Below are 12,306 nucleotides of genomic sequence, written 5' to 3'. Positions count from 1 at the left end.
AATGTACTGTTTTAGTCTGTAAACTGAACTTCAGACCAGTAAGTATCCTGAATTTGTATGTGTTTATTACCTACTTTCAATTCAGTTTATTTATATAGTGCCAACTCACAAAACATCTCATCTCAAAGCATTCTACAATTCAACAAACCAGTTGATTGCATCAACTCATTGACTCTAAAGCAACCTTTCACAGCAAGCATGCTTGTAGCGACAGTGGAGAGGAAAAACTCCCTTTTAACAGCAAGAAACCTCCAGCGAAATCAGGCTCAGTGTGAGCGGCCATCTGCCGAGGCTGACTGGGGTTCAAGGAGACAGATGTAGACATAGAGAAGGAAGCAGCGATAAAAAAAAGCAACTCTACATGTCAGTAGTGGTACTGATTATCTTTGATATATGTAAAAATGTTCTTGTCTTTCATATTATATTACAAATCAAGCATTATCATAGAAATAATTTAATTCACCAATTCTATATCAGTTGAGTTTTGAAAATGAGCAACCCAGCCAACATTTAAAAACATAACAGCCACCTCACTCACACAAGCCACACCCACTGTGAACTAATCAGCCAGTGGGTTCTTATTGACAAAATCTGCACAAGTCCTTCCTTATGAAAGTAAATTCTTTCTGAGTTATTAAAGTTCTGCTTAATTAATATCTAAATAATTCATACTAGTTCACAGGATTGAGTGAAATGTATTCGAAAAGCAAGAACATTTTATTATTTTGTGTTTGGGCATTTGGTTCATGATGAGTGGGCTTGTGTAACTTATTTCTGTGTCTGTTGCTCTTTACAGTAGGTGCAAGTGTACAGCTCAATCTTGCCCAGAGCTGCCAGCTCTCCTGTGCTGCACCATGCATTTGGGTAGTTTTCTTTTGGTTTCTTCAGTATAGGAGTCAGAGCTGCAGAGGACCGCTTCTGACAAATACTTGGGAGGATGATTCTCCATGTTCCTCAAAAACATCTAATGCCAGCCGATAGATTTGACATTGACTCTTGGAGAGTTGTTAAAATATGCCAGAAACACTGAGTGAAGGTCAAGTTGCCTCATATTTAACCCTGTTTTGGTTGCAATGAACCTGATGACTGAGCATTTTTTTACAGGCATTTTGGAAAGAAAGTACCATCATTCTTGAATGACACAAAGAAGCTCCAAAAATGGGGCTAACAGCCATGATTTCTTCATCTTGTGTTGTTTGTAATGTTGCAGTCTATGCTGAAAGTACAGGACTGTACTGTACTTAACTGCATGCTAAGTTAAGAATACATTTGCTATTATTATATTGTATTAATGTCATTGATAAGAGCCTCCTACTTTTTTTTTGCTGAGAATAAGGTTATTTCTGTGGTAGAAAGAGGAGGAGAGGATTGCTTGGATGCTACGTAACGTTTAGATTAAATGGTTAAAACAAAAAAAAAGGTAATACTTTACTGATACGCAACCAGCAGACACGTATAGAATAACTGAATAACACTTTCAACTTCAAAAGCTTTCATCTTTTTAAATGCCATTGCAATGCAGATGCACATTTAAACGGTAAAAGGGCAAAACACATGCAAGGGGATTTCTCTGCAAGGGCAAAACTGAGCCCGACCCAGACAGTTAGTCAGTGTGTATGCTTTGTTGTTTTTTTTCTCCCTGCATACATGCACAGCTCTGTGTTTTGCATGTCCTGCAGCATAGTGGCAAAGGAGAGGACAGATGGCTGCCCAGGTCTCTACCCTTTGACCGGAATCCTGGGAGCAGCAGGGCATTCAAATGTCCTGTTAACCCTGATGTTTGGATTTGTGTGTGTGTTCATGTGATAGCCAGCTTCCCCCCTCTATTGCTCCTTTCTCTTCTCACCACAACGATTTCGGTTTCAGCTCTTTCATGCTTCTAATGTGATAGTGTGGTTTGCTGAGAGTCTTTAGTCAGAGTCCATTTAATCTCTGTCGTCTCTGACAGCTGAACTTGATTTTCTCTTAGTGATGGATGGATTGTCAGAATACGTTCATTTTCACGGGATCTCTGCTAATCAAATATAAACCAGATGGACATTTTCATAGCGTCACAAAGTCATTCACATGATCCCAGACCAATCACTCCATTCTATTCACAGCTATATAGATGTGTAATGAAAGCTCTTCCATTGCCTGTGCCTGCTGTGGTTATTTCTCAACATTAGCAGTTTTTTAGCATGTACCGAGTGTGACTTTAACAGTTACAATAAAAGGGATAGCTAATCTTTTTTCTTTTATTTATAGAGCTAAATAAACAGATAAAGCCTTTCAAACCAGTACTGAAGCTAAGGGTTTTTCTCAGTCATGATATTTGTAAGTGAGTCATTGACCTAAAAATCCCAACACAGGACAGCAACAACCCAAACTAATACATATGTAGAAAGATATATGAACAAATGAGTTAAAAATAATTGAAATGTATATGGAATAAGAACATGAGAAATTAGAGGCCGTAAGCTGAGAAGCAGAAAACTCTTTTAGTTCCTAGTGTAGAGAACGGTCCTACTTTTTTTTTGGTATTAAGTGTATGTTAATTTTGTTGTTTTATTGTATGTTTTATTGTATACAATTAAAGCCCTTTAAAAAAAATGACTTTTCCCAATGCAAAATAATGCTTACGACTAGTAAGAAGCAACCCAGTAAACCCCGTTATCCTGACAGTGAGGATTTTTATTGTGTTGCAAATTTATGAAAAAAAAAAAACTTCAGAAAGCATAATAAGGAGCCCAGAAGAGTTCAAAACTACAGTATTTGCGTGGCAGAATGGATAAATATCCCGCCTCAGCAATCCATAGTACTACTTTCTTCAGGAGATATTGTGGGGTTAATACCTAGAATGTTTTTTCTTCAAAGCAATTCACAAATCTTTGTAAGCGTGTTCAATACTTAATTCCCATATAGTAGAATTCAGCGTTTGCATCCAAATTTTTAATTTCTAAGTAATTTGGTTTGATTGCTTTGTATATCAGATTACTGACACCTGATTAAACTTTAGTTCAATGACTACATTAGAAAATCGGAGTTCTCCACAAAACAGAATTCAATTAGAATGTCAAAAGTTTCCATGGTACACATGCAATGTTAATCATTGTTTTCACAGATGGCTATTAAGCTGTTCATTGAGCAGAAGACTTTTCAGATCCCAGTAGTTTTTAAACTTATGACTAAAGCAGGAATGGGCAATTCTAGTTCCTGAGAGCCGGTATCCTGCAAACTCTATATATGTCGTAGGTCCAACATACCTGAATCGAATGGATAAATTACCTCAGTATACAGTCACTTTTTGCCAAAGTCAATGTGTTTTTGGACCAGGAACCAGAAATTGCAAGAAACACGACCTCTGGAACTCTCAGTGAGCATGATTAAATTGGCTTTATTGCTATTCCTAGATTCTCCTTCTGGCTTTAGAGTTAAATTAAGGCCCTTGTTATGGTTCCTGATACATAGCTGTCGACTTTTGCTTGATTTTTAAGTTCTACAGCCTTTAATTCCAGAGCCAGTAATTTTAGATAAGCTATTAAAAAAGCCAAGATCCGTCCAGCTCTTCCTGGACTTTTTTACCTTAAGGCCAGAACACACCGAATCCGATTTTGCGTCCGATCCGACAGAACATCATGTCGGATAAGGTCTTGGTCTTAAGTGCCCATTGAAAGTTAATGGGGATGATCATACCCGACACAACTTTTTGCAACAGGGCTTGCGTAGATCCGACTGAGATAGATCCCAGGTCAACTTTAGTCAGACTACGCCACAGAATAAGAGATTTCAGCTGTCATAGATATATATGGGAATTTAAGTCATTTAAAGCGATTGGAATTTCAAATCTATTCACAATGCAAATCTAAGAGGAAAATAAATCATTATTTTGCAAAGGATGTTTTATTAAATGATTTGATTAATCAGAAATCAGTAACCTGTAGTTAACTGTTTCTTAGTTTTCTTTAGGCTTCTCTTCTAAGGATTCTCATAAAATAACCTTTGTTCATAATTTGGTAATCAAAATGCAATGAGCACATGAGTTAACACATGAATGTTATATCAGTGGTTAAACCATTGGTGAAAGCTAAAGCTTGTTCTAGTCTGATAAACAACAGCTCAGACATGTTAGCATAATGTACCATGTGGTATATTTTGTTAGCTTTGTCATTACTCAAAAGTGATCAGCCAATCAAACCAGTCAATTTCTTTATTGTGAACTACAATTGGCATTGTAATCGAGATTCACATACATCGGGGTGGGGGTTGGCGGCAGGTTAGATTTACTAAGGCCATGTGTGCCACAGAAGGCTGTCTTTGGCACGTTCTTAAGGCTACCAAGGGCCCCACCATGAGGAAGTTCCCTTATAGTGCTGCCTTTATCTCTGTGGAAAGATAGGAGCCACATTGGGGAGGGAGAGGGGAAAAAAAGCATATATGATACTCAGAAATGTGAGTATCATAAATCTGAAAATTCATTCATCTTCCACATCCACGACTGACAACATTGTAAAACACACCATCCTACAAGCCTTCCATGAGTCCATGGAAGTATGTCCCGGTAGGACAGGTAGGGTCTCCCTTTCCCTGTCTGCCAGTTGAGAAAATTTGATCAATTGTATTGAGAGACTAGCTGGCCAGATTCATTGTTTGAACTTGGGTGATATGAAGAGGGCGCTCAGAAAAAAGAAGAGACTGCAAAGCAGGGAGAGAGCAGAGAGGTACAGATCAGCACATGAAACACATGAAATGATCAAAAATCATCAAAAAGAGGAGAATCTTTCCCCATCTGTGCCAGACCTGCAAACCTCTGCTGGTTTTCTTGTGGAAGGCTTGAGTTCTCTCCAGCATTTAGCAGCATAGCAGCAGGGCACACATGTCAGGAGTTATTTTGTTCCATGTGCCACATATTAGGGGAAGGGTTTCACTGTTCTTAAGGGGGAGAACTGCATGCCTGTGGGAGTGGCTAGTGAAACTGTTTTGCAGGAAGGGACTCTGCAGCAGATAGATCTGTTTAAGCAAACTGCACCTTCCCAAACCAATGGTCATGTCTGCATAAACATTGATCCTCAACATCCAAAATTAATATCATGGTTTATGGCCCCACATAAGCTTGGACACAGAGCGCTGTGAACAGCCATCGTGTTTAGTAATAACCTTGCCTTCCTTATGCAAGGGTCTTTATGGAAGGATTTTCCATCCTACCATGATCTGTGAAAAAGAGGCCAACAGACTTGAACTCCTTCATTTGAAGGAGTTAGTGACCCTTGACATGAATCATAATCTCTCAAGCTAACTCTTTAAATAATGTTGGTAGGATGCAACATGAGGATTGAGGATCTGTGTCAGCTTCTAGTAATTTACCATGCTGTGCATTGAAAACAGTGGGTAGATTTTTCCGTAGTAATTATGCTGCATCCTTGCAGAATCAGGCATCAGAGAGTGCAGCTGAGGATGCCTCACTCATATTAACCAAGTCAGATCAGCAGCCTGCATATATCTCAGAGGAGTATCACTTAAACTTTGATAATCCCACCTTTTTGGAGAAATAATCTAAGGCTTAACGTTCTGCTTAGCAGGTATTAATCACCAGACTCTTATCTGTTTCATCTTAGGCCACTCGAGCCTTTCCTTCAAAAAATAATTAGACCTTTGGGAAACCTGACAACACAGGCTCTCTGATGGGCCGAAGTGTGGGAGAGTTCCTCCATCCTGCCTCACAGCGAGCCAATGAAACGAAAAGCAACATCTCAATTGTTCTCTTGAGGCGAGGAGACAGCAGCCATTTTCTCCTCTGTTTCACTATCTCCTCTACTGTCTCTCTTGGTTTTCCTCACCTGTTGTTTTCTGCCTGCTAATAGTGACAGCTACTGAATTCTTTTCTCTTTCTTTGGAAGGGGACAAGTATCGCATCCACGGCTGTGCATGTGCAGGGACATGACTTCAATCAGATAACCATCAAAGCTGTTCTACTTGGCACATTGTGACGTTCTGATAGAGCCTGGATTTATGTTTTATTTATCCCTCAGGCTCATATTTTCCTCCGGCAGAGAGGGATTCTTGGAGTAAAACACTCCAGCACACACTCGTAGTGGTTAGCTTTACAATTTCTGGCATAGTGTAATCACACAGTGCTTGTTCTTGGCAGTGTGTACTGGCCTTTAATGGAATTATGTGTGGATTCTTCATTCTCATTACTGATGCTGAAATTTCTGGGAGTATAATTCCAACACAAATCACTATGATCTTTGAAAATATTACTCAAGAGAGGCTAGCTTGAGTAATATTTTAAAAAAGTGTTCAAAAATAAGTATTTGAGGGGTCTGAAATTGTCATCGTAGGTGGATGTCCACTGTGAGAGACATAATCTAAAAAAAATGTTATGCATTTATTATCATTTATTTGCATGATACAACTGCAAATAAGAATTGGTCTTTCAGATAGAATTCTGACCCACAAAGACATTGTTATTCTGCCTTCAAGATGTCCACCTCAACTCCATTTATTAGAAATTAGAGGCACCTGTTTGAGGTCATTAGCTGTATTAAGACACCTGTCCACCCCATACATTCAGTTAGAATCCAACTACTAAGAAGGCCAAGACCGAAGACCTAAGTCCAAAGACACTAGAGACTGAATTATATACTTCCACAAGGCTGGAAAGGGCTATGGGGAAATTGTCAAGCAGCTTGGAGATAAAAGGTCCGCTGTTGGAGCAATCATTAGAAAATGGAAGAAGCTAAACATGACTGTTAATCTCCTTCAGGCTGTGGCTTCATGCATTATCTCAACTTTTGGGGTCTAAATGATCCCAAGAAAGGCAAGAACTGGTCAATGACCTGAAAAGAGCTGGGTCCACCGTTTCCAAGGTTACTGCTGGTAATACATGAAGAGATAAAGATTTGAAATCATTTATGGCACGAAAGACTCCCCCTGCTTAAAACAGCTCATATCAAGGCCCGTCTTAAGTTTGCAAATGACCGTTTGGATGATCCAGAGAATTCATGGGAGAAAGTCATGTTGTCAGATACCAAAATAGAACTTTTTAATTAATAATTCCACTAACCATGTTTGGAAGAAGAAGAATAATGTCTTTGCTGCATAAAGCCCACGTGTCTTTATGCAGCTAACGACCTCAAACAGGTGCATCTGATTTAGGATAATAAATGAGTGGAAATGGACATTTTTAAGCCAGACTAACAGGTATTTGAGGGTCAGAATTCTTGCTGACAGATGGGTGTTCAAATACTTATTTGCAGCTGTATCATACAAATAAATAGTTGAAAAAAATCATACATTTTATTTAGATTATGTCTCTCACAGTGGACATGCACCTACGATGACAATTTCAGTCCCCTCCATGATTTCTAAGTGGCAGAACTTTTAAAAGAGCAGGTTGTTCAAATACTTAGTTTCATCACACTATAGATATTTTTTTGCATTCTAGGAATTTTCTTATAATCTCATTAAAATTGTTCACATGAGGAAATGTGCATTAACATTCAGCAAAGAAGAACCAAACAATTTGCTTGGACATCATAAGACTAATTTGGATATCATAAGTGCAGCTAAAAATTTAAAACAATTAGACAGTTATAAATCTTTTAATTTTACATTTATTCTGTCTAATTCACATGAAGCAAACTTTTCATTCAGTACCAGCAGTGTGTTATTATGATCTTTAGCTGTTTAAGTTTTTTTGATAGCGCTCTAATTTCTCTCTGTTGTTTACGGTCTTTAGTTGCACCTATGTTAGTTAATTCCTTCTGTGGATTCATGTTTACTTATTCCATGTGTCCCTCTCTGTCTGCTCCTACTAATTTATCGCCTCCCTCAGATCAATCAGCGTTCACTTATCTCCATCTTATTGAGGCAGGCTCTGCCTTACATTTCTCCACCCATGTATATAAGCTCTCTGGTCATAGTTCATTTATTCTTCTATTGCAGGGGTCACCAATTAAAAATCAGCGTGGTCCAAATAAAGAAAATCAACAACCAGTAAAGGTCCTGAGACACAATTTAACACTGAAATAAAATGAGATGTTTATGCATCCATCGTTCAGTTTGGTATATAGACAATTTCCTGATTCACATATTTTATAAAACACCTAAACTGACCATTTGTAATTTTTTTTTGTTTGTTTTTTCTGGCTTAATGAGAGCAGTGGGCTTTAGGCGGCCTTCAAGGCTTTAAACCTGGGTTTAAATGGAGACAAAGCCATTCTAAAGCACATATCAAGGTGCTCATTTTGAGCCTGGATAATTATTTATTTTTGATTCTGTTCATGGTGGAGAATCCTGCTTCACAGCAGCAGGTTGAGCCAAACATACTCTAAATGTTGAGGGTCATCTTTGAGCACCATTTCGCTTTTCTTTCACCAGTTCACCACAGTTCTTCCAGCAGTCCACACTTTCTTTCACCTTTTCTCATCTTCTTCTCCTTCCATCGCCCGGCTTGCCACAGGTTTGCCTGCTGTGTCTAAAAGTAGCAGCAGCAGCAACCCAGACTGACAGCAGCTCATTAGTTAACTTGGATCACATGTAGCCTGGTGCCAGACGCACCGGACGGCTTTACCGTATTAACAGGAGAAGCAGTGCAAGTGAAATTAGACACTGACGTCAGCTAACATGCAGTAATTTATAAATGTTTTAAAAGCAGGTGGGCCTGCATAATAATAATCTGTAATAATAATCAACATAATAATCTGTGACCTCTGCTCTATTGCAATGTCTGTTCTCCTCCGTTTGACATCCATATTCTTGCTGCCTTTTTTCTCTTTCCATTTTCAATGTCACATAATTTATCGTTTATATTTTTCATCATTAAACTCTGCTCTAATATTCCTGTCAATAATTTATTAGTTCTCATAAACAATCTTTCTATGAACAACTAAATGATTTGGCTTAGTTTTGAACAATACCAAGGTTATAAACTGTAAAAAAAAACAAAAAAAAACTCAATGTAGTTCCCTTAAATGTCTCTTTACAGTGTGGAGACTTTTTCTTTCCATGTCTTTTATTAATTGCCAGATAAAAATATGATTTACAGTTATTAGCAAATGGCTAGAAAACCACATCTCTCTTTGTTACCTGAGAGCTTTTTAAGTTTTATGATGCTTTTTTAAAATTTTATTGCAGTCTCATTAACTCAAACACATGAATCGTAGACTACAGTTTGCCCCTGGTCTTTAAAATAGAGGTAAAAAGCAAAAATTTGTCCATCAAAATACCACTTTATATAAGTCATATCTTGTCTTGGGAGATCATTTATCATTCAGTTATCACTCATAGTGTCAGTTTTTTTTCTTGTTTTCAAATTACCTTAATCTTTTAAGACAATATTTAAAATGACTGCTTGTACACCAACATAATGACAGCTTCTTCCTCAAATATGGAAGTAACATAGTTGAAATCTGTGCTAATAAAACCTATATTTGAAATAACATAAAAAAAAAACAAGTTAAACTCAAACTTGTTAAAATACATGAGCCATTTTTTTCGTATACATAACTTTAGATTTTTGATGATCTTTGATGATTTGATGATGATCTTTGATGATTTGATGATGATCTTTGCAGCAAATATTTTGCAGCTTTTAATGCTCAGTGCAGCAGATCAGTGTTCGAGTTAGACAGAGTGAGTTGGCTTCAATGCGCATTAAGTGTTTGATGAATGGGTAAAAGATAAAGATGTTAGTAAGACCTCCAAATGTAGTTCACTCCTACAACCTGAGAGAATTAAATGACAACAAACAGGAATTTTACTAGGTGTATGCTCCGGTGGAAAATTCCATTTTTCCTTTATAACTTAGTTACTACCACAACTAAATAATTGCTTTGAACTTTTTAACGTTGCTGTGAATCCCTCAACTAACCTTTGTTTTCAAACGCTTTTGAGTAGAACTTTGCATTAGTGTTCCATAAAGTTACTCAACTTCAAGAAAATAAAGAGAATCTTTATTGTCGTCACTAAATGTCATTTGGTAGCATCCCTTTGAGGAGCATCAATGTGAGCGAGATAACATGAAGACATTTTGTTCAGTAAACAGTCTGCATTAAAACTGGTGCAAAAGTTGTGCAGTAGTGCAGAATTAATATTGTTGCATTTCTACACATTTAGCTGAATTGTTTTCTCTCTTATACACCAACCACTATAAGCAGTAATTTTCCATTTAATTTTTCAAAAATTTAAACATATATTGATTTTTTTTTTGTTATTGTTATAGTTCCTTGTTGTAAATAAATAAAAGAATAAAAGAACCCCCCCATAAAAATGAGAATAGAAATATTCGGCATCTGTATAATTGAAAATAAAATAAAATTGAGATGCTTTGATTAGATTCCATGAAAAACAACTAAGTGGTGATAAAAGCAAACTATCCAGATTTTATCACGGATAGATTTATGATCAGTTTGTATGTTTTCCTGAAAATCTTTTTTTTTTTTTTCTCTCTTCTCAGGTTAAGGGAAGTGAAAGCAAGGCTGAGTCAAAGGAACAGAAGGAGATGGCGCTGGAGGAGAAACCTGGTGTGAAGAGCAGCAGCTCTATCGTTCCCTGTTTTCTGTTTGTGGAGGTAAGCAGCATGGTGCATTTTACATAGTATGTTGGCTGAAACATTCGCCACATAAGTAAGACAGAGCTTTCCTTTTGTCATAAAGATCCAGCTAAAGGTAGTACATCTGTTGTGAATCCTGTGTTTCTATGGTTTCCCACTCTGCTTCAGCAGCAGCATCTTTCTTAGTCAGAATTCCAGATTTAAACTCCTTCAGATCCTCCAGCTTTTCTCCACTACTTTCATCTTTTCAAATCTTGTACCGTGTCATCGATGGTGAATATTTCAGGATCAAGAGGAGTTCAAGACAGCTCACTGCTGACGTTCTCACTTGGTGCATCACACGTCCTACATTGTTCTAACACCGGTGGCAGCTCAGGATGTGTAAATGGGGTGCAGTTGTTCCCCGCCAAGCAAAGAGCTTTTCAAATTATTTGCAAACTGAATGATTCATCAAAGCAGCAGTAACAGGACAGACCTAGATCCGGTCCTTTGGGATTTACACCCCTCTTACGCAGACCACCATGAAAGTTTGTGCTTGTAGTTGACTGCGAGGGCTTATATTCAAATGCCACTGAGTTTCTTTCCTAAATTGCTCTTTGTTGTTTGTGGGAGCAGTCAGACGGATGATTCAGAGAGCAGAGGAAGTCCCTGAGTACTCTCTAGTTTAGAGAGTGCTCAGGGATCAGCTAACCATTAGTGTGTAGTCGAGACGCATCATCCGTGCAGTGCAGACGTACAACAGTCACAGAAATGTTTTCCATCCACTTATTTTAAGCTCATTTCACTCTGATACTCCTAAATAAAGTCCTGTGCAACTGACCACCCATAAAAGTCATATATTTAGTGACTAATAAACCATTTTGAAGTATGATGGTGGCAGCAACATGCTGCGGGGATTTTTCAGCCAGTTGAGAGGTTTTGAAGGGAAAATGGAGACAGCTGACAACAGAAGAATCTGAATATGACTAAGCAGTTTGGGAAAGTGTTAAAATCTGTTTGTTGGGTGTGATCCCAAAGGGGGGAACTTTTGAAACAAGATGCACCAGAACACAGAATAGACTTATTAATATCTTATCAAATAATTTCATTGAAACATTTCTTTTAAAAACATGATTTCAGGCCTACTACTCGGTCCCTGGAAAGACAAGAGATCATAAGAAAATAAAGAAATTTAAATTATTCACAATAAAAAATTAACAAAGAAAACATGTAATACAAGAAGAAACAAATTAGTAAATAAAAATAAAAGCAAACACATTAATACTTTCAATTATAAGTAAACAAAGGGTAAAAGAAAAAAGACAAGCTCTTCAAACAGTGGAACATTGTCCAATTTCATATGTTTTTCAATGGGGCCAGCGGCAAAACAAGACAGCATAGCGTCCGATTTTATTTATTTTGACAAATAAATAAATACAGCGTTAAAACCAGGTGACTAAAGGTGCTTGGAGCTCCGATTGGGTTGCCACGTGCGTGAGGGGCTTGGCTAAGCTGGAGCTGCTAAGCAGTGTGACCTGATTGCAACATAATAACCTACAGGTTTTTTTGAAAGGGCTGGTTTTCTGATTTCCCTTTTTCATAGTTTGAACCATTTTTAGAGGCAGTAGAGACCCAAACAGAAGTAAAAGAAACATGCAGAAAGTAAACTTTGCCTTAAACGTCCCCTTTAATTGTTATAAACCCAATACTAATGATAGTCAGAGGTGGAAAGTAACGAAATACATTTACTCAAGTTACTCTATTGAGTAGGTTTTTCGTGTGTTTTGTATTTT

The 12,306-nt window shown here is 37.6% G+C and overlaps 1 protein-coding gene across 1 annotated transcript in view; it reads left to right on the top strand.

Moving 5' to 3' along the window:
* Positions 1-12,306, top strand: part of plppr2 (phospholipid phosphatase related 2) — a 108,422-nt gene that overhangs the window by 1,687 nt on the left and 94,429 nt on the right. Inside the window, exon 2 of the mRNA XM_015389486.1 lies at positions 10,439-10,552. Within this exon, the coding sequence (XP_015244972.1) occupies positions 10,439-10,552 (114 nt within the window). The remainder of the gene's footprint in view (positions 1-10,438; positions 10,553-12,306) is intronic.

The sequence above is a fragment of the Cyprinodon variegatus genome, unplaced genomic scaffold (genome assembly GCF_000732505.1).
Source record: "Cyprinodon variegatus isolate N-32 unplaced genomic scaffold, C_variegatus-1.0 Scaffold462, whole genome shotgun sequence".
NCBI classification, from domain to species: domain Eukaryota; kingdom Metazoa; phylum Chordata; class Actinopteri; order Cyprinodontiformes; family Cyprinodontidae; genus Cyprinodon; species Cyprinodon variegatus.
This window is presented reverse-complemented; position numbering and strand designations above follow the sequence as displayed.